Source organism: Prinia subflava, chromosome Z, assembly GCF_021018805.1.
Source record: "Prinia subflava isolate CZ2003 ecotype Zambia chromosome Z, Cam_Psub_1.2, whole genome shotgun sequence".
In the NCBI taxonomy this organism is placed as follows: Eukaryota; Metazoa; Chordata; class Aves; order Passeriformes; family Cisticolidae; genus Prinia; species Prinia subflava.
Window position 1 is genome coordinate 81,665,743 of NC_086283.1, and position 22,916 is coordinate 81,688,658.

Below are 22,916 nucleotides of genomic sequence, written 5' to 3' on the forward strand. Positions count from 1 at the left end.
CAGCATGCTATCGGACAGGCAGAGGGTTTCTCCCTGCCATGACATTGCCAATTCACATCCAATACAACATTTTAAAACTGGTTTGCATGCCCAGCCTTTGTTTGCTTTTCCTTTTGGAGTATGTTGAATCTGTTGATAGAAAACTAGAATTAATATCCCAAAATGACCCTTGGATTCATGTTTCTGAATCCTGATGTGTGGGTTTTTCTGCTGGCTATTTCATTTTATATTTGAAGATTTCAAATCTCTTTCTAAAAAATAATTGCATTGCCCTAAATATGGGTTTGAAGCAGCTGTCCCATTATTCCCCAACAAAAGAAGAAAATTCTTTACATCCTAGGATGCTCATTTTTCAATCTGTTACACCAAGGCTTGCCTGTTCTGAAATTTATAGGCCTTTCTGCCATGGCAGGGATTAATTTCTAATATTATATGTAAATGTTAGCCTCGTGTCCAGTTCAGGAACAGCAGCATCTCCTAATGAACAGTGTAAGCATAGGCAGATAGCACAGATTTTGAAGTTATTTTTTATAGATTTTTCCAGGTTCATATATGCAGTGTCAGAATCAAAAATCCCTTCTGCAAGTACATCCCAAGTTCTTCTCCCAAAAGAGGTTCCTAGACAGGTACAGACTAAGACTAAGACTGCAGCACTCAGCTCCTGTGTTATCTCCTGAATAGGAATGCCCAAAGGATTTGTGCTGAAGTGAGCAGTACATGCCTGCAGTCAGACACATCCAGCTGAGGTGATTTTTGGCAGGGTACACTTACCAACTGAGCCCCAGTAACTGAGTGTGCTCAGCATGGTCCCCTTAGGAGACCAGAAAACACTGGCCACAGTCTCTTAACTTCAGGGAAATGCCACAACTGGGACAATCTAAGAGTCTGTAGATGGACTCATAGCAGCTCAAGAAGCAGAGGCTCTTTTGCACCAGTGCTTCACTGTTTCCACATATAATCTGTGTTTTTGCTATCCCTTGAGCACATAGATATTTCTAAGTATCCTTGGTGTGACTTCTAAGATCTGCATCCACTTAGCAAGTTGTCATTTCCAGTTATTCATTGCATTACTGTAATGAACTTGGCCTTACCCATGTGAAAAGACTATTTAAAGATTTTTTTTAAATTAAATTACCTCTGAAATTGCCAGAACTAGTATTTACTTAGTAGGCAGAGGTGGAAAACAGTAACATTTTAGGTGCTCTCTGCTTGGATGTTTTTTTTTTGGGGGGACAGATATTCAACAGGGAAAACAAGAAATAGGATGGAAAGAATGTTTTGTTATAATCTGTGGGGTTTTTTATCCAGCAAGGAGAAATGGAACAATCTGCTGGAATTCCAGTTTCACAAGAGCTTTTTCAAGGTTTCATTTGGACTAAAAGAAGACACTCCAGAGGTTTTCAATTCTACAAAACCATGATGCAAACAGGGAATAAATGAAAGACTGCTTCGTTAATCTTTTTGACAGGACTATCCAGAAATAAAGCTTCTTCAGTCACGGGTAGTTGTTTGACACTTTCAAAGCTGAGAGCACAAAGTGAATAATTTCATTCTTTCCTCCAGCTGAATGTTTGGCAAACTCCACTCAAGATTTGGATAGAAGAGTTGTCAAATGTTAGCCAGGGACAGTTGATCTGCCTTGACCATAGTGGTTGTGTCTGTTAGAAATGGGCACAATCTCTTCGGACAAATTTCATGAAAAAGGACTGAGTTCTGTGTACTTAGACTGTCTTGACTTGACCTTGGGTCCTCATAAAGGTGTAAAACATCAAGGAAGGATGCAGGATTTCTGCAGCTGGATGATTCTCTGCCCCCATTTTGGGTGCACACATTGCCTATCAGAAAGGAGAAATGTCACAGCCATTTCAAAAAATTGTTTGGGATGCAGCATGGCACTGCTTCTCAGGCTGATGCTCAGCAATCCTAGGTTTGATTAGTACTTGTAGTTCACCCCCTCCTGTGTGACCTACAGCTAAATTACTGAACAGCTCTGGGCCTACTTCACCACTTAAGGCTAATAAGAACTAAGGGGAAAACAGCAGCTGTAAGGCCTGATTCACTAATGCTTACAAAGTGCTCTGCAATTATTAGGCAGAAGCAACATATTATTGCTCAGTATTCCTGGAAGGCCAAATTGTCAGCAGGCTGTTTACCCAGAGGAGTATGTGAATGGCTCTGGTGACAAAGAGCCCCAGGAACAAAAGCATTTTTTATGCTGTGAAGCTGGGTACAAGATAAAACCAGCACAGCAGGGAAGTCTGCACAAGCAGAGTCCTTTGTGGAGGAGAGGGGCTGCAGAAACTGTCCAGAGGGGCCTCTGCCAGGTGAAGGTGCTGGGAGAAATCTTCAGAGGAAGGCTGCAGAAAGCAGCAGAAAGTGTGTTTGGAAAGATCTCTTGAAGTTTGCCTTTCTTCCAGAACACAGAGATAGTGTGCTAGTACATCTCTGGGCCTGCACAGATCACACATCTGTCACTGTAAGAGCCTAGACGAGAGATGTGGGACTCCCAAGTGACTCTTAATAAAATTGTTGTTTATTGCAAAGATCAAATTACAGCAATCTTGGGTTGTGGGTAAGAAGAGCCAGCTTGAATTTGCCAGTCACAACTGAAAGCATGCTTGAGAGACACTTAAGTTCTGGTTACAATACAGTATATCTTTTTCTGTACTGAATATGCTAATTTACAACATCCAACCAGTAAAAGATACAAATCTTATAGAATCTACGTACAGCCTATTAGAAGTACTATATTACCATACTGTGTTACATTTTAAACCCTAAAAGCTACTTTCTAGATCCATTTTTCTCTTTTTTCTTTAGCTTTCTAAAAGCTACTTTCAGACCCAAACTGGCAGGGTCTCTCCCACCTTTGGACTCTTTAACTTGCGGAAGCAGCTCTTCTGTTTGCCAAGGACATTGTTCAATCAACAGGGATCTTTCCTTCACCTCACTCAACCATTGTCTTTCCAGTTGTTCAGTAATTGACTGGCTTGGAATCTTATACATCAAAACTTGCCTTCATTTCTATTTCACTTATAGGTTTCATATTCTCAGATTCTTTTGCCAAACAATCATATTTATAAGACTTTCCTTTTTCATCTTTCCCAACATGTCACACTGGATATATCAACTTGACCAACTGCAAGCAGCTCCAGAGCTGCTCTGCAGACCAGACTCATGTCTTGGACAGGGCACATGCTCTCTGGAGAGCAGACAGACCTGAGATCCTGAGCAGAGGCAAGTGCCTGCTCAGTTTGTTCTGTCTGCACTCCCGACAACCCACCAGCACTCCTATTTGGATGTGCAGTGGAATATGCTCTGCTCCTGATTACTCTGGGTGCTGTTCTTTTCAATTCATGCGCACATACACCAGCACGTGTGGCCTCTTTCTTAGTATCACTCCTGCCTTTACCCAGTGAATCAGACTTGTAACCAACGTGCAGTAAGAGCCACTAAGGTGAAACTCTGCAGGAGTCTGTCCTGCTTCTTGCTGCTCTCTCAGAGAACAATTTACTGCCATCAATAGGCCAGCACATGTGGGTATGCATCAGTGAGGATTAGTGAGAAGGAAGAACATCACTTTATGGGTTTTGACCTTTGTTCAATCTCCTGTAACTTTGTAGCCCCCAAGTATGATAAAAATGCTCAACTGCAGTACTGAATAGATCTTCTCCTACAAGATCTTCTCCCACATTTCCAACATGAAAAATCCTGGGGTTGTGTTTGCCAGGCAGAATCTCTTTTTCCACCTGAGCCCTGCTGTGGGCTAAGAGAAGCTTCAACTGCATCTTAATTCACTGAGGTAAGAAGTTATGTTTTGTTCCCACAGTCCTTCAGTGGGATATTTGCAGATTATACCATCCTGTCCAAAGCCCATACTGCTCACTAATCGTTAGTTGTTTGTTCTTTTTATTGCATAATCAGAGAATCATAGAATGGCTGGGGTTGGAAGAGACCTCTGGAGCCTCAGGGTGTTCTTACAGTCACAACCAACTCCATTGTGCAGTTGTATTTTGACTCCCAAAGCTAGTCTGAGAATGTATCTTTCCCTCTAGTAGTTTCTTTATGTTTACCTATATTGTCTATTTGTATCTGTCCTTTGTCTCCTACCTTGACTGTAAACTCTATGGGACATGGCCTTTTGGCCCTGTGTTAATACACCACCTTGCACAGCAGTGTCATGAGAGTTCTTTAGAACTTTGCTGAGAACAGAAACATAGGCAGTTTTCCCTTGGAGCAAACTGCTTGCTAGATGTTAGTGGAATCTCAGAGCCCATGAAGTTGAAAGTACTTTGAACTGAGGCTGCTCTGGGATAACAAGAAGATGTTAAGAAGCAGGAACTGGCAAGATGATAAGTTACCATTCATTAATGTGGGGCTTTAGTTAGCTCCATGAGAAAATGAAATATCCATCTTAAACCATACAGGGTGATTTAACTGAACACTATGATTTAAGCTGATTGTGACAACCTCACTAAAAAACACTGACCCCAAACCTCAAAATTTTCCAGGTTAAGTGCACGTGTTGAGGTAATGTACTAGTGGCTCTCAGTTCCAGTGCACCAAAGCATCAGTTTCCTGAAGGTTTTATGGAAAGCACCATGTTAACAAGCTGCCAAATGTGAAACATTAGGCAACTTCTGGGCAGCTTTTTAAAATTCCTCCATAAAATTTGCCATTTCAAAATACTGAATGTCTCTGTATTGTTGCTGCAAAGCATGCTATTCATGTGGCATCTCCTCTGCCTGCAGAATGAGCTGGTTCACATGGATGTCATCAAGCTGTCAGCAGATGGAACAACGATGCAGGGGCCAGAGGGGCTGCAGCTGCAAACATTTGGTAAAAGCCCAAGTCCTAGCCATGCTGATTAATTACTGACACAAAGCATCTAATCAGTCATTCTGGGAAAATAAATTGGGAGCAGGGTGTTGAGATGGAAAGGATCTAAAGGAGAGTTACGCCTCCTTGCTTTCATCATGCAGTAGGGCAAAGTCTGTCTGGAGCAATGAGTCAAGTTTTGCTGGTTATATGTTGCCTTTACTTACTTTACTTTTTAATAAAAAGATTAATTGAACATTAATTCAAGAAATATCTATTTTACTGGGCTATCTCTGTGTGGATAAAGCACATACCTTTTAATGTCAAAACTCAGTTTTGTTCTTGTTGTCAGACATTGATCTGGACTGGCAAAATCAAGGTAAGAAGCAACCTCTGCCCTTTCCTGACTGCACAGTTCACCCAGCCAGCTTTGGGATGTGCCTCATCGAGTTGGGGCTCTGTAAAAACACAGCATCTATTCTGAGCTACTATATTAGGCTCCCTCCATACAAAGTGGAGTCAGTGTAGTCCTTCTAGGCTGAATCCTCTCATCCTGATCATCCTGGGCTTGAGACAGGATGGGATGAGTCAGCTCTGAAGGTCCTGAAAAACACAAGGAAGTCCTTGAGGAATCCTCTTATCATCCTTCTACACCTGCTTTTGGCTGAGAAGATGGGACCTCTGTTTGGCAGAGAGCCTTGCTCTGCTTTTAAGAATTGCTGTGTTTCTAGGCTAGTAACTGCTGAACAGTCTGTGGAAAGCTTTGCAGTACCACATAGGTTGCAAGAGACCGACTAAAGCAGCACACTGCAGAATTCACGGGGGCTTTGGTATTATTTGTTAGTGTTACTGGGAAATGGATTTTCAAAGACTTGTCTTGAATATTTAACAATCTATTTGAATGATAAAAATGCAGATGGTATTAGAGAGTTGAAATTACTGTAACAATTCCTTTGAGAACTACATTTTGTTAATGTTAAAGACGTCATGCTTAAGATGACTGCCTGTGCAGAAAGTTTCTGTAACTGTGCTTCTGAACCTTGCCTGCTTGTTCCTGTTTCTTGTCTGATAGTTGCTGTGGGTATCCCTGCTGGTAGGGACAGTCTCAAGTAGCTCTGACACTCAACAGACATCCCATCTTCTGCTCAAGAACCCTGCTGAAATTTTCTTTCACCAACGTGTGAACTGGCTTCCTTGTATATGATGCATCTGCCTCAGGAGCAGAAACCACAAAATCTCAATGAGTCACATCCTGTTTGTGGTTGATACCTGTTTTAAACATAGTTCACAATGTTGCACAATTCAGGGCTTTTGACATCAACAGGATCCTTCTGTCCCTAGCAGAGGATTTCTTCCCAAATCACATTCTTTGCTATTGGCTTTACTGAAGTGGCCCAGCTAAATGGATTCTGAATTAATGGAAAAAAGAGCACAGGGAGGTGTTTTCTTATTGGTTCTTTTATGTATAGGAAACCACTTACATTTTTGTGGATAGTAAACAAACAGAAAAGATCTGTTCTTCCCCAGTAGGAGGTGGCCAGATCCTTACAATATTTATGTTTGCACCAGGCATTTTCAACTCTTACCAAAATGAATCCTAGGCTAAAATGGTTTCCAGTTCCCTTCTGGTTCTTTCAGTGCCCTTTTACATGTCTCTGGGGTCGCTGTTCAAATTGCAGGTCTTGGGGACAAGCACAGCTTGGAAAGTTTAGTGGAAGGGATGGCTTTGATTTCTTTTGTGAGCTTCTGGCTAATAAATAACTTCTGAAAACATGGGCAGTGTGTGTTTACTATAGGCAGGAAGCATGTTTTGGCCAGCTGAACCAATTCTCTGTGTGACAGACCTTTCTTTTGTTAACAGGCAGCGGGACATCATTTGATTTTCACAAAAAGATAGACTATTTGTTTCTTGTTGGTACTGAAGAAGGCAAGATCTATAAGGTAAAAATGATTTCTTTATCCTTTGTTTTATATCCCCTGACCCATGTGTGTCTTTTAGGCTCATCATTTGGACTGTTTGCTCAGGTGGTAACAAAGTACAGCTTCAGAGCCTGGTCCTGCCCTGGGATGCCTGTGGTGAGCCTGAGACAAGACCAGCACTGCAGAGGGTCACAGGGAGCTCTCTGCACAGACCCAATTAAGAACCTATTTTGCAGAAACATTTTTCATGCAAACTGCACACCAGAAAATGCTTTGCAGATTGCAGCTGCGCAAGTGAAGTGCTAAGTAGGATCAGAGCAGAAGTTAAAAGGCATTGATCCTCTGTCCCCACGACTATGGGGAAATGGCAGGAAAAATATCAGCTCTTTTTCTTTTTCAACTTGTTATCCTGTGAGCAGTGAGGCTAATGAAGCTATATTTCCTATGGTTTAGTGTCCTGCAGCCCTTCCCTTCCACAATCACATAGAATCATAGAATCATTTAAGTTGGAAAAGACATCTAAGATCTTTCTAGATCCTTTTCCCAGTCTCCCTTTATCCTTGCTCTCCTATCTCCAGTCCATTGCTACATACTCCAACCTTCCTTCTCCTGATCACCCCATGCTGTTCCCAGCTCAGTGATCCCACCTTTACACTATAACCCTTGTTTCCTGGAGACATTGCTGGCTACCTCCACTCCAGTGCCCTCCTGCAGCCTGGTGCCTTGGTTCTCAGTGCCAGACAGGAGCTGTCAGCCAGACAGCTCCAACCATGTAGTGAGTGCAGCAGCCACGCTGTGCTTGCCCTTCCCACTCTGGGGGCACTGCCCAGATGTTTTGTACTCTCTGTCCATTGCTTTTAACAGAATGTGTAAGAAAGACCTTAATGTTACCACATCCCACATGCAGCCAGCTTTGGCTGAAAATGCCAGTGAGAGCAAAAGTTGTTTGTGAAGAGAGACATACAGAAGGACACAGGTGTCACATTTTCTTGAGAAACTGAGTTAAAAATAGGAAGTTTTTAGTTCTGGTGTATTTAGCCTTGAAAATAAAGCCCCTAGTGCCTTCCTAGTACAACTGTTGTTTGCACAGCATTCCTCTGAGCTGGCTCTGGGGCTCTGTTAAATCTGTACAGCCCTTCATTGTGGGGGGTAGACAACCAGCAGGAGGCTGATATGCAGAGCAGATGCATCCAGCCATCCCTAGAGGATAATCTAAACTCCTTCCCTCATATCCCACCTGCAAAATGAACCTGAAACAGAATAAGGACCCAAAGGAAATCATATCCTGAAATCCAAGTCAATCATTTAGGCAAGATGTGGTTAACAAATATGTATCCCTTGCAGAGGGATGATGCTAATTGAAATTTCTCCCTCCACCAGGCAGTATCTAGGGAGGATTTCTGAGTAGTGCTCACTTGCTTTGGACAAGATAGGTGCAGAAGGGAGGTAGGAGGAGTGGGCAGCTGAGCTATTGGCAGTGGGCAGTGGGTAGGTGCACTGTTTTTTTTGCTGATGTTTTCAGGACACAAAATATCCATACAGTCATGGGCATATGTTCTGAGCTCTCTGGTCATCCACAGGAGCTGGTACCCTGGGTATTGTACTCTAAATTGATGGTTACTGTTGTGTTTATTCCTGGTCAAAAGGCAGTAAAGAAACACATGTTTTAACTTCCTCTCGGTTTGGGTGAGTGATGGATGTACGTGACTGTAGCACTGGATGTGTCAGTGTGAGATGGGGCCATCAGGAGAAATATTCAGGATGATGTCTGAATTACACAGGAAAAGAAATTTTTCATGGTGGAGCACTGGACAGGAGAGAATTCGGCATTGAAAAAGCTGTAGGTGTTTCTGCCTTAGATAATCTTCAGTGAAACTAGAACTAGGATGGGATTTTAACATAAGAACTGATCCCAGCCATGAAGCCATGCAGGTATTTTAGCAGTTCTTGTGTGGAAAAATGTCGACAGATACTGTTACACAGGATCCCTTTCATTGTCAGGGTTACTGGTAAGCAGCATTCCTGCATTGGTGAGCCTCTGTTAAGAGTGAACACAATCACATAATGCAACACAGCCCTGTAAACCCCTGTTGTTCCCATGGGCAGGAGGAGCCTATCTTCAACCAGACTGTAGGGGTTAACACGGGGAAGAGAAACCTTTTGTGTAGCATAAGCAGGCTTCCACAGTATTTACAAAAAAATATGAGTTGCTAAAAACCCTTAGCAACTCCCAAGAGCTTGCTACAAGCAATTTCAAGTTTTGGGCTCAGCTGGTGCTCCAGACAATTCTCAAGGAATACCATGTGTCTTCATCACATACTGTACTGAAACACTGGACATCTGAACCCCTTGCTGGAGCTGCTCATGAACTGCCTCCTGCAGCCTTGTTCCACTTGGATACTGGGGGCAGGGACAGTCCCAGTTGTAGCCTGAGGCTCTCTGGTCCTGTGGCTGCACTGAACAGGAGTGAGCCACTCCGATCTCTGCGTTGCACTTCCATCTTGAGTGAGATTGACAGACTCCTCACAGGCTGTTTGAATCAGGGATCAAACATGGGCTGCTTTCCCTATGGGATGAATTTTAGATTATTTATTAAATAAATTGGAATGTGAATTCCAGGGAAACTTTTTTTTGTTTCCTAAGAGAACAGGCATGCCCACAAATAGCATGATAATATGTTAATTCTTTAGCTGCAGAACAATTATGGTGAAGTTCTGAATATGGCTTAGTTAATAGTGTTTCTGAAGCCAAGAAATCATTATCTAAATTACACACAGACCTATTTATTGCCCTTTTTTGTAGAGGAGAAACTGTTTCTGCATTAATATGATTCTGTAACACAATTCTGAATGCTTTTTTGCATATCTTACCTGCTGTTTGGCATCTAAAGTATGGTCTCTGAGATTTGTGTTGAAACATTGCGACTTTAAGTCTTTGGTCAGAATAACTTCCAATAAACAGGCCTTCAGTAGAAAAACTGTGAGGAAATTTGAAAACACTTATGTAGGAAAGGCTATTTTTTTCAGTGTTAGGCAGTTTTCTTGAGAGTAACAAATGAATATAATAAAACCTAGGGCAAGACTGACTAGAAAAAAGGTTATTCTAATTTTAACCAAAACTAATTTCACACATACTCATTCTCTTATACTATATTTCAGAACATTTGTATCTTTCTGTTTGGAACAGGATTATTATTATTACAGATGACAAAGGATGATGGCTGTTGAATCCTTGTCACTCTCTTGAGTTTTCTCTAAAAGAAGATGACAAACTATTTTCTGGACAGGCTCTGACTTTCAGTGAACCTTTAGTAATAGAGAGATCATTCGCCTCAGTGTTTAGCCTTGCTTTGTGTTAGGCAAAGTTGTTTTTCTTGTCTGGATATTTTATGGTTTGAGTTCTGTTCCTCATCTTCTCACCATCCTATCTTTGGGGCTTCTGTCTGTATTCTGTCTGGTTGTCTAGTTCCTGGACTGGCTGTATTTTTCATCAGTTACCACAAGTTCTTTCTTTTGCCATTTCCTGATGTTCCTCTTGATGTGTTCATGTGCCTTGGTTTCTACTTGTGAGCCCTTCTGCAGATCTCAGCATTTCTGTTATAGATCTCTACAGGCAGTCACTGAGCTAAAACCAGGTGTAGCTGGTGACAATCTGTCCACCACAACACGAGACATGTTTGTATCTGGTTTCTGAAGAGCATCAGGATGTTCTGAGCTGCCTGGAAGTGCCAGTGTTGGGGAGTACTGTCTTTCTGTTGCCAGATACAAACCTTCTCTAAAAAAAATTGCTCTTGGATTTCTGTATTGAATAGATTCTCAGTGTTCCTGTGAGTGAACTGAAGAAATCCTCTACCTTATAAGGACAGTAATAACCACCCATTCACTAGGTATGTGGAAGAGTTTTGTGTCAGACTAACGTCTAGCATAAACTGAAGTGCTATTAATGAAGATTATTCATAAGTTTTGTGTCTTCAGAGTTCTCCTTTTCTCACGGTATTCCTCCCCTATGTTTTGTAGCCTTGTCAAGAGTTATCTTTGACTGGTTTCCTGTATTGCCATAGATGTATTTCTGCATTTCTGTCTCATCATAAAAATACTGTTTACCATTCAAACACATCTACCATCATTTAAGTAGGAGAAAAACACTCTTAGCAAATTTGAGCAGTGCTCTAGAAATCAGAGAGGCTGCACAAATTCCATCTCTCTGAATCTAGTCATCATCTTCAAAGCTCTCCTGTCAGGACTTAGGTGTCACATATTCCGGTGGTTTTGTTTTCATACTGACATATCTAATAATTGTAGGATTCTTGAACTATATAGTAGGGAAAGACTTTACCAGCAGTTTTAGTTACCTCAGAAAGTGTTTTTATTCGTTAAAGTCATGCTTCTTTTCTGAGCTTTTTCTCAAGTTTGTGGTGTTTCTTCAAAATGCATCTTGGGAAGAAAGCAGCCCTTGCAGTCTGAGATAATGATAAGGGTTGTGGTTAATGCAGTGTGGGGCTGGCAGGCACTGCCAGAGCACAGTGGATGCCTTCAGGCTAAAGTACACATGCAAGGTTTGTTTCTCACAAGGGACACAGGTAGAAGTCTGCCCTACAGAAATCTTTTTGCTGCTGATTTCAGAGAAAAAAATGCAGACCCCTTTCCTGTCATGGAGATTGCAAAGGCAGTTCTGTGGATCAGCACATCCCAGCACATGATGGATCTCTTGCACCAGTGCCCAGAGAGCTGCACTGATCAAGGCTCAGTCCCCACAAGGCTTTGAAAACATTGCACTCAGCATTACAGTTCTGTTGGAGGCAGACAAATCTGGTTAACATCTTGCTCTTCAAAGTTTTCAGGTATTAGGGACCGTGAATCCACACACTTGAAAGGACAGATGGACAAAGCAGTTTCTCTCTTGAGTTAATTACTTGCGACCTGTTCTGTTTCCAGCAAAGTGACTTTCAAAACAAGCCAAGTACTGATTTTCCTGTTGGCTGAACATTAAGAATTATGAAGTAACATTATGAAACATGACATTAAAGGAGATTTCTGTCCCACAATTAAATGCAGGGGCAGCAACACAGAGTATGCAATGAACTATTATTAGCAAGGTATAGACACTGTCAGTAAATCTCAGTGGGACATGAGCCACTTTTTTGTTTCCATTTCCTGCCACAACAAGGTTCTCAGGGATGTAGGAGCTGGTGTTGTGGGAATGGTCTAGCGCCCTTATTCCAGTACCTGCACCAGTGAACAACACCTAGACAGTAAGTGTCACTTGTAATAAAGAGTTAAGCCTTATGAGTAGTTAGATCTTTGGTTTGCAAGGATTAAAGTAATCTAATACTTCAGCAATCCTGCTACTTGGGCAGATGATGTGGTGCTGCACTCAGGAGGGAGTAATGAAAGTCACTGCTGTGACAGTACTGAGGCAAACCAACAGAAAATCCTGATACCAACTCCAAGCTTCTGTATGGATACAGCTTGTGTGAGAACACAAGCAAAAGGACATTTCATGTGAGATGGAGTCTTTGTTGCTAGTGAAGGAAGCCTCTAACATGCTTGGAGGGAGGGAAGTTTTGGGAGGATAACCTAAAATTTCCATGTACGTAGAACTGGCAGGATCTGGATCAAGTCCCCTTGCAGCCAATTAGATTGTAATTTCTCCCTGCTTCATAAGCTCACATGCAAGGTGACTTTTCCAAAGGTCTCAAATGTTTTCCGTTTCCAGCTCTTGAAGATATCCTTCATTTTGCAATTCAGCAACACCCACCAACACCCACAGCTGTGATGCTGCTGGTCTGACCCTTGCATGTCTGTGTAGGGGTTGTCTAGTTCACAGGCTGCTATTGGCTGCCCTTCAGTGGGCCCCCTGGCCTGTCAGGGACAAGCTCGAGTCCTGGACAACCTCTGTGGTTCTCACACCACTCTGGGAAGTCTCAAGTGGTACAACAGAAGGAGTTGCAGAGTTGTGTGATGGGGCATGGTCTCTCAGCAGGCTATCCAGGGTGGTGACAGGAGAGGAATTACAGCATCTTTCCAAAGTCCTTAGAATCAAGGGGACCAGTAAGACATTCTTGTGCTGAGAGCACTGTTACTGGAGGTTTTAACTGTGACACTTCAAATGCACAGTGCTATGAGCATTTGTGTTTCTGAGGAGTACAGGGGCTATGAGCACACAGTACTCCTGAGCAGCAGAGGGATGTTCTCCCCTGCCTTTCTTACGAACCTTTTACACAGGAGAAGCACAGCAGGAGCGCAAGCTGGCAGGAAGGCAATATAGCTCCCACAGTCAAGAATGGTCTCTGGGGCCTGTCTATTTAAATCCAACCAGACAACTTCAATTCCTATCTCTGTGTGTTGCAGATGGGAGTAGGATGTTGCCTGCAAGTGGGGTGAAACAGCATGTGCTAAATTATTGATTTTCTGTAGTACCTCTGGGTACCAGCCACCTATTTCCAGCCGGCCCAAAAGATCCTGAGAAGCCACACAAGTAATCAGAGGCATCATTTTACATGAATTTAAGCTTCAGGAGGTCCAGCTCTGATTACTGAGTATTTCTTTCCATTGTAGTGCTCAAAAAGTTATTCAAACCAGTTTCTGGATGTGTTTGAAGCCCATCACATGGCTGTGGACTCAATCAGCTGGAATCCCTTCCACTTGAAAGTCTTCATTTCCTGCAGCTCTGACTGGACAGTCAAGATCTGGGATCACACTATCAAGTAGGTCCTGCCAGGTCCTGGTGTGGGTGAGGATGTCCAGCCTGAAATGACAGCAGCACATGTTGACTGTGGTCATATCTCAGTCTCAGTTTCCTTTCCAGGTGTTGATAATGCTAACTGTTTTTCTATTTTTTGTACTCAGATTTATACTCCCCAGGTATGAGATATAAGATAGCATCGGCTGCCCCAGGAACTTGCCAAGCAGCAAAGCTAAGCACAGAGCCTGACTCCTTTGCTTTGGATCTGGCTTCCTTCAGGCAGAATCTACTGTGGCAGACAAATGCTACAGAGAAATGTCAGGGATTGGTTTCTAGCTTCAGGGGCCAGAAACCTCCTAAGAGCCAGAGAAGAAAAAAATTGGAACATTTTAAAATATGGAATGAAGTTCAGGGTTAGTGGTTAAGGAATGTCTGGTTTCAATCAGGAAATTGATTTTGCTGTAAATCAGTCAGAATCACATATTTCCTGTTGCCAATGCTGCTTTAATATTCAATGTTATTGTCAGAAGTCCAGAGAAGGGAGATAATTTTTTCCCATGTGATTGTAAGTATTATAATACTTATAGACTTACTTAGAGAGACTCTGTCTTGCTGTGTGTTGGGAAGAAGTTTTCAAAATGCTTTCAGAAAGGAAAAAAACCCATGCTATCTCTCTTCTCATTGCAGCAGGTCAAATCCAGGCCCATTTGTATTGGTGTTCAGCTTTGCCTTACCTTTGGCTCAGACTGTGGCTGTTATCTGATGCAGAGAAATATCCCATCTTCCACTTCTGTAACATCAAAGTATTTATAGCTCAGTGTTTCACTTCCAGTGTTTACATTAATTCTTCTCTCTTTTTTTATAGGACTCCAATGTTTGTTTATGACCTGGGTACTGCTGTAGGGGATGTTGCGTGGTCTCCTTACTCCTCCACGGTGTTTGCTGCAGTCACCATTGATGGCCAGGTGAGAGGCTGGGAGCAACACTGCTCTGATTCAAACGGAGAGAAAGTCAAAGGAGATTAGGGCTGAGCATGGGAATGGGCCAGTCCAATCCTGGCCAAGCCTATCAGGGAGCCACCAGCAGGAGCCTGCCTTCTCCTATGCTTTCCTGCCTTTGCAATACACATACATCCCTGGGCATTAATCTCTCAATCCTTCTCAAAATAGGTGTTGCAAATGCATACAAGACCCTCCCTACTCTCCTGTTAACCATGTGTGAGCAGGTGTGCAGCTTGCATATGGTATGACTAAAACACTGAGCTTCCTTGATATGAAGCCCCCAGTACATCCCTGGGGATGGAGAGATAATGTTCCATATCAGAACACCCCTATACAAGCTGGCATCAGGGCATTGGTTCTGAACCTTCAAGGTGTAGAGAAACAATAGAATAAAGTGGTTATATACTTACACTGATATTTAAAAATTAATTATAGTAATATGCCCAGGGTCACTCAATAGAATTTTGTTCCAGTTAAATAAAATCTACATTTTTCCACCATGTGGGACTGTCTCTAAGACTAATAGTTTGGTAATGAACTCTGTAGACCAATCCTAATATTGGCATGATGGCAGTTCTATTTTTGCCTCTAGCCATGTATTGCAGTAGCTCAGATGGTTAATTTGGGCTTGACAAGTAGCCAGGACATGTAGCTATCCATCAATACTGGTTGAATACTGTAAGAGCACACTGCTCTATTACCATGAGCTTTATGTTTAGCCGGTATAAACTGGACAGTCTGTGCAGTTTGGCCAGAATTACTCTAGCAAAAGGGTAGCCTTTATGTAGCCCCATCATTGAATTGATGCCATGGCTACTTTATTGTAGTTTAACCTTTATGTTATAGCAAGAAAATAATTTCACTGATACACTGGCTCAGGCTGTGAATTTGTCTCTCCTAAGCAATAGAAATCTCTTCACTGGGTCACGTGGTCTCCCTGCAAAGCTCAGAATTCCACAGCCTGCAGAATGTCTGTGCTCTTCCTTCATAGTCTGGGTCAGGATAGGATCCTTCTTTTGTGAGTCTGTCGGTCCCCAGTCTCCCATACACCAAATGAAGGGCCTGCATGAAGGCAGTGAGTGCATTCAGTGCATCAGTCAGTCTTGGTTTGGAAAGACAGGTGTCTGCCAGGGAAAGATGGAGCTCCTCTTGGAATGGAGAATGTAAACCTCCTCTTTTCAAATTATTATAGTTTTGCTATTAGGGGCTTCAGGTAAAGATATGGGAATAGGAATAACAGTTCTTTACTAGGAATATTAAAAAATACAAATGTAGTACTACAACAGACAAGCCAGCAAACAAATAAAAATCCCAGAAAACCCTGACAGAGTCAGAGATATGACCTGACACGCTGTTGGTCAGGGAGTTGGAAGCATTCCAAATAAATCCTCCTGGAGTAACAGATGTGGTTCTGTGGGGTAGAGATGATACTGTGGAAAGGATCTCTCCTGTGATGGCGAGATGGGTCTAGTTTTCTTCTGGGAATCTAGTGGAAAAACAGATACCTCATGTTCCTGGGTCTTAGTTTTTTATCTAGATAGGGAACAGTTGGCTCCTCCTCACTGGATGGAGCATCTCACAATTGGAAGATGTAATGTGTCATGTCATTGGGGAGGCCTTAATGGCCCATTAACAGAAGATATCCCCCGGAGGGTGGACAGTTGTGGAAGCAATAAGGAACAGTGCCCTACCTGATTTTATCAGCTGTCTCATTATCAGAAGGCACACAGCCCCTCCCCCCGGAGTTATGAGGAATCGGTCATACAAGAGATAAAGAGGAAACCTTCCCAACTGGTTTCAACAGATGGCAAATAAAGTAATATTTTTTTGATTACACAACCCAGGACACAGTCACATTCTCTCACTTGTTTTCCACAAGTGACACTGTGTGTGCAAGCGTTCTGCTGGCAGCCACAGCTTTGATTGAGCGCTGGGGTGAGCAGGACAGAGAGGTGTGGATACCCCAGCTGTCTCCTGATACCTAACTGTGGGGAAGAGATGGAGATGTCTGCAGGCAGGGATACATCTGAGCAGCATGAACAGATTCAGAGTAAACTCTGTGTGTACTTGGATTTCCTACTTACGTGGTCAAGTTTTGCAGTCATAGTTCATCTCTAGAGATGCTTCACCCCACTGGAGTTCTTTTTCAGAGCTTTACGTACTGCAGAGAAAGTAGGTAAAGATCTGCTGTTGTGGTTTTAGCAAGCGTTTACACCATGAGGTCTTCCCATCCCACTCACACCTTGTCCTAGTCACATTAGCCACAGCATCCATGGACCTGGAAGTCTATATGAGGCTACTGATAAGGTAAAGGCCTGTTTGAGTTGGCAGAACTGCACCTAGGGTATCTCACTTGGATATCCTTGGGTCTAATTCAGTAATCCTAAATAGAACCTAATTTAATAGGATCTAATTCTGCTTTATGCCTTCTATCCCAAACTCTGAGAAGTGTGGCCATCAGCCAGGAACAGCCCAAAACTGGACTGGCTAGCATGACAAGTCCAGGCAAGAGCTGCCTTCCTATTGCAGGGGCTGATGCTGATAGAAATATTTGGCCTCTGTCTTAGCTACTAACCATACTGGCTGCAGCAGGGTATGTCTGAGACATAACTTAGTTGCTGTTGTTGAACAGAACCTTCTAGGTCTGCTGTGGAAGTAGAAGAAATAGTTGTTTACAGCTTTTTCTTTCTGGACATATTCCACTTTATAACAGAGTGCATTTCTTGTGAACAACTCAGTGCCTCGCAAAGGGGAGGTTCCATTAATGCTGGGAAAAAAATATGCATTAATAGGATGTCTATGATTCTCCACAACAGAAGGATACGGGACATGAAGCCAGAAAATAAAACATTAAAGATCTCCTGTTTGCAAACAGCCTCTGTCTTGGCATATGCACATGATCATGCCTGTAAAATTTGAAAGTTGCCTGGAGGTGGTTTTAAAATCAGGCCCTAATTGCAGTCTTCAGGAGATACCTGGCATGTTCTCTAAAACATTTTTCCTTATTCAAGCGATGCTATGTGTCCAAAACATGTATGAGCCCCTTAAGACTGACTTGGAAATTGGGGCATTTTAGAATATAAAAATCTCTCAGTCTCCATGAATCCAGGATGTAGGGATTTAATAAAAGCTGTAAATGTCAGGGTCATTATGGTAAAATATGTTTGTTGGCAGCTGGGCATCTGCTTTGGACAGCACTGCCTCTTCATAAATAACCCAAGTCTGCACATTCCACCACTGGTGCAGTGGATAATAGCTACTAGTATGTCTCTCCATCAGGTTCTGGTTAATTTCCTTAGTTTCCTGCTCTGCTTGCTGATCATTTTATTTCAGAAAGATGATAAACAGAGATTCATTAAAGAGAGCACCTTGTGTTGTATATGGTAAAAGTCTGACAGGAAGGAAAAGGCTAGCTGGGATGAGATGCTTGCTTTGGAAATAAAAAAAATATGGAGGTGGATTTGAATACCTGGACACTTCAATTTAGGATACAGGAAATGTGGAGATATTGGTCAGGTTATTGTAAAGACAGAGGGCATTAAATTCAATCATTATGAAATTCAATCCTGCAGCATTCAGCAGCATTTGCTTTTGGGAATTTGCTTTAAACCCATCTTAAACTTATATTTAAAGCATTAAAAAAAATGAGATGTAAAACTGGGAGTCACACTTGAAATTTCCTCTTGGTCTTCTTTTACTTAGTTTCATTAAAGAAGGAAATGGTGTTGGCATTTCCTCCACTTCTGTGTGTGCACAATTCATGCATGAATTTTTACACCTGTTAAAAAAGCTGAAGACTCATATCACAAGTGTCCTCATGGCTTGATCCCAGGCTGTAGGCCACAGCTGCCCTAAGCAATGGGTGTGATGATGTGGTCAAGCTGGGTTTTTTCTGCCTGGAGAAGGAGCCCAGAAGCCTGCCAGTACCTTCAAGGAGGTAATTGAGAAGTTTGAGCCAAGATCCTCACAGCAGCACATGAAGTGATGATGATACACAACAGCTGAAGTGAGTTGAAATGAGGGGTTTGGGCTGGATATGTAAAAAACCTTTAGCTCTGAAGGCAGTCAGGTAATGAAATAGCTTGCTCAGAGAGGCTGTGCTGTCTGTCCATGGAGGGCTTGAAGACTAGATTGGACAGAGCCTGGAACAACCACAGCTGTCCTCAGAGCTGACCCTTCTTTAACAGAAGGTTGGAGACTTCTGTGAGTCTCTTTCAACTTGAACTGCCTTCTAAGCCTGTGACCCTGAGAAATGTCGTATATGAAAAGGAGCATCCCAGGGCTTTTACCACAGGCTTGTACACAGTACGAGTCCATTCGCTCTCGTGTTTTTGTGGTCTGTGTTCTTCATTACTGGTGCAGCAAGAGGAAGGTCCTGTTATAACCATCTGTAATAAATATTGATAGCCTCAAGATAAATGCCATTCAGTTGTTCACTCTGCAGAGAAAGCTAGTCAGACATATGCTCCAGTGTTTTTCCCCATTAGTGAAACTGTTGACCTTTCCAGATGTGAAATACTTGAAACAACCCAATGTGGGCTTGATATTTTTGGGCCTTAGAGATTTTAGCTTGCTGGTAGCTGCTAACTCCCTTCCAAAGGGAAAAGTTTCTTAGGAAAGCTTCTTCCCAAAACAATCTTGGCAAACCCTTGGGAAAGGAGTTAGCAGCTACCAGCAGGCTAAAATCTCTAAGGCTCAAAAAAATCAGACTCAGATCCCAAACCTTCAGGAAGTTAGTTAATGGTTTCTGCTGCTACTCAGGAAGCAAGTGTGCTCTTTCTTAGATAAACCTGGTTTACTGTTTGTACAACTGTTTTGAATGTGAAGCCTTGAAGACCAGCTTTTTGTTGAATCTAACTCATAGGATAACATGCCAAGGTTATTCTGCCAGCTGATCTTGATGCCCGTCCTTTCTCAGTGAGGACAGAAGCACTTGCTTAGTGCTGGCACATGTGAGTGTACACAGAGCAATTTGCAGAAACTTGCTGCCCATTTAGCATGGACTTGAGGCAAAAGCCAAACACTATCTTTAAAACATGAATGATTTTGCAGAAGCTTGTTAAACTTTTCAGGTTTTCAAATATTTCCATGGGTATTTTTGACTTAGTCCTGCCTGTCCTTGTAGGACATGAATTGAGTGCCAGCAGGCCTCTCATCTGTTGATGCTTTTGCCTGGAGGTGTCAGGACAATGAACATGACTACAGATGCCCTTGCTGCATTTGAATCTTTCATCCTCCCCTTCTGCAGTAGCCCAGGGGAATTATCCATACCTTATGGGGCCACCACCAGCTCTGGGGCTGGGACAAGTTCTTTCCTGGTTCTCTGCACTGTGACCAGGGCAATTGCAGGGATGTAAAGACACTGAATGAGCATGAGTCTCTTTGCCATCACCCAAAAGGACCTTTAAGTAGGCTGAAGCAGGTAGGAGCTATCTTAAAATGGCTTTGAATTTGTATTTGCTGCATAAGTGGCTGTTTCATGTAAAACTGTTCATTTTCGTCTGCTGCAAAACCTAAAAGGCTCATTCTTATTCCCTGCTGAATCTTTGAGATTGATGTGGACTGCTGGAGAGTCAGCTTTAGAACAAGGGCTGGTGGCATGTCAGTGCTCAATGAGATAGATTATCTGAGTCCGAAAATTAATGCTGCCTTCACTTTGTGCCAATTAGGCTGATCCACATTCTCCTCCCTCTGCCACCCGACTCTTTGTGCATCAGCATTTCTCTCCGCTAGCAGCTGTATTTAGGGAATTAAGATGGCCTGGAAGAGTGGTTTGTTTTTGCGGGCTCTGAGCCCTCACTTCTATACTGATGCAGCCCCTATCCCATCATAGCATGCTGTAGTGGCCTCCAAGTGAGCATTAGACATCTCAGGACACTACTGCTCACTCACATCCATTAGCTACTGATAGAAGGCAACGTGACTTTATCAGCAGGGTAGTTGGTTTCAGTACAAAGTCAAATTTAAACCCCTTTTGTCAATGGCTTTACAGGAATTGGTTTTTTTTTTAACAGAGAGGCGCACAGGCCAGTTTTTCATTACTAAAGCTATTGCTCTTTCAGGTTATGAAATACAGCATTTTGACAAAACTGATCCGTTGAGATTAACTAGTTCATTCAGGCCAAGTTTGCCTTTTCTGCTTCATGGAAGTGTGAATCAAAAAAATTTACTTCAACAGCATCTCAAAAGATTCTGTGTGTTGATTAATCTATTAGACTCTGCATAAAGACCTGCTGAGGACACAGAGTTCATCAGGAGAATCTGCAAGAGTTTATAAAGCTGCCCCTCTCTGCTGTTAATGAATTAATTAATTCACTTCTAGGAATGGCTTCTCACTTAGGTTTGAATTTGCAAGTTTGGACTTCTGTTGTTTTGGTCATTGAGAGCCTCCAGCTGTCTGTCAAATCCTTCTCTGCAGAGACAGCAGCTCCTGAACCTTGATCTTTATTCCTTGGCATTTTATAATGACCTGCAATCCATGTGGGTTTGTTTTAAATGCCAGTTTCCAAACCATGTGAACAGTTCAGTGACTGCCCTGTGAGCAGTTTTGCTGGTCTGCCATGGGGTGCAGGTGGCAGAGACCAATGACTGCCTCTCCCATCAGATGTGGTGCTGCCCTTTCTTGTGCAACTGCCTGCCCTTGCCCTTGCCCCAGCCTGCAGTGCTGACTCTCCCTGGCAGGGCATAGCCAGGACCCTGCCAGCATGAGAAGAGATGGAGCTTAGTCATGGTGTGAGAGGACAGTTTCAGCCTGACATCAGAGACTGAATGACCCACTGACTGTGACTCACAGCAGAGAGAGCACAGGGGCACTGGCACAACTGGGATGTGTATTCAAGTAGCTCAGCCTTGGGAGATATGTCCTGGGGCACTTAAAGGAATGGTTGAAACCGTCTCCCTGTTCTTTATCAGGTATTTGTGGTGGATGGCAGAGTAGGGAAGTGTCAGAAGACTAGAAAGAAAGACTCTTTGCCCAGTATTCAGTACTGTGACAGTGCAGAAGAGATTAGCCAGCCTAAACAAGCTACCCAGAAAGATCCTGGGACAAATCATTGGTTGTTCTATTTGTGAGCACTGGTAGCTCGAGGAGCAGGCAGTCTAGTAAGGTTTAACTAAGGCTGTATCACATAAAACCAATCTAGTGGTGTTCTCAAGAGTAACAGGCCTGGTAGATCAGAGGAAGTGGATGTAGCACATGCTTACAGGTTGACTTCAGGAACACTGCTTTATCCTAATCACTAAGGAATTCAGGGGAGAAACAGGCTGGCAGAGCTGGTGACTGACAAGGAATTTAGCTTGGATAAACAAGTATTTTCTTGTAAAACAATGTCTTGGGGTTTCCAGAAGAGGTCAAATGGTCCTCAGCTTGTCTGAATGAATAGCAGCTGCTCAACATGTCAAGGCTTTGATTTCCTACTGACTTGTGGGAGCTGAGTCAAATCACCTAAGGCTTATGCTGTTTTCCTACCGTGTCAAATTGGGAATGACCCAGTTCTTACTGAATGAGGAAAAGATGAGGGATGAAGCCCTACAGTTAAGTCAAGTGATGAGCATTCTTTTCCCTGCTGTGTCATGTGCCCTAAAGCAGTGGGCTGGGATGCTGCAGGACAGAGAGATGTACTTAGCCCTCTCCCATACCTCAGAACATGTAGCTGGCTCCTGGCTGGCTCAGCCCAAGCAGTAGATTTCACAGGTGCCTTCTCATCCTCCAAACAGAAAGCTTCCTCTGAACATACTTGTAACAGAGCTGGAGCCTGTTCTTTCACCAGTAGCATGAAACTGCTGTGAAAAGCCATCGATTTTATGATTAGGACCACTGAGGATCAGGATTCCTATGTTGTCATTGCAGAAGCAGGGAGGCAATGAATGTTTTCTGAGTCAGGTCTCTTTTACTCCTGCCAGGACCCTGCATGTCAGAGGGACCAAGAACTGTCTTACAAACTTCATTTGTAACTGAAAAATGTCCTGCTAGAGAAAATTACCTGTATTGCAACCTGCTGTTGCTACAATGGCAGTATAGAAATCAAGCAAACTAAGGTCTCCAGTGCAGCTGGACACAGTACAAGCTGGGCTTCCCTGCCTGCCCAGTGCCCATGCCTTTGGCATGCTCCAGTAGCTGTCATGATGCAAGACAGAGTCTGGAGTGGTCTGCCCTCTTGTTACATATATTACCTGAGAGTTTGAAACAAATCATCTGTGGAGTTTGCAAACGGATGAGGGATCATGATTCAGTCAAGAAAATTATATAAATCGATCAAAAGGACAAGCCAAGTACTGAAAGAGATGTCAACTGGTAAAGGGCAGCATGGTATTAAATTATCCCTCACCTTTTGCTCTTACACTGATATTATTCTTTGTTGCCAAGTTACCAGGCATATCTGCCTTGTTCTTACACACACATATATTTTCCCCCAGTCTTGGTTCTGGATGTTGTCAGGTTGTTTTTGAACATGCTAGCATTGTCCAGCTGACTGTTGGGGAATGAAGGCTTGT

At 42.8% G+C, this 22,916-nt stretch overlaps 1 protein-coding gene across 3 annotated transcripts in view; it reads left to right on the plus strand.

Moving 5' to 3' along the window:
• DNAI1 (dynein axonemal intermediate chain 1) overlaps positions 1 to 22,916 on the plus strand; it is a 147,668-nt gene that overhangs the window by 87,479 nt on the left and 37,273 nt on the right. For 2 of the 3 annotated variants that reach the window (XM_063423542.1, XM_063423544.1), the window contains 4 exons: positions 4,752 to 4,839; positions 6,680 to 6,759; positions 13,296 to 13,444; positions 14,288 to 14,387. In XM_063423542.1, coding sequence (XP_063279612.1) covers positions 4,752 to 4,839; positions 6,680 to 6,759; positions 13,296 to 13,444; positions 14,288 to 14,387 — 417 coding nt within the window. The remainder of the gene's footprint in view (positions 1 to 4,751; positions 4,840 to 6,679; positions 6,760 to 13,295; positions 13,445 to 14,287; positions 14,388 to 22,916) is intronic. The other variant, XM_063423543.1, reaches the window with a different exon arrangement.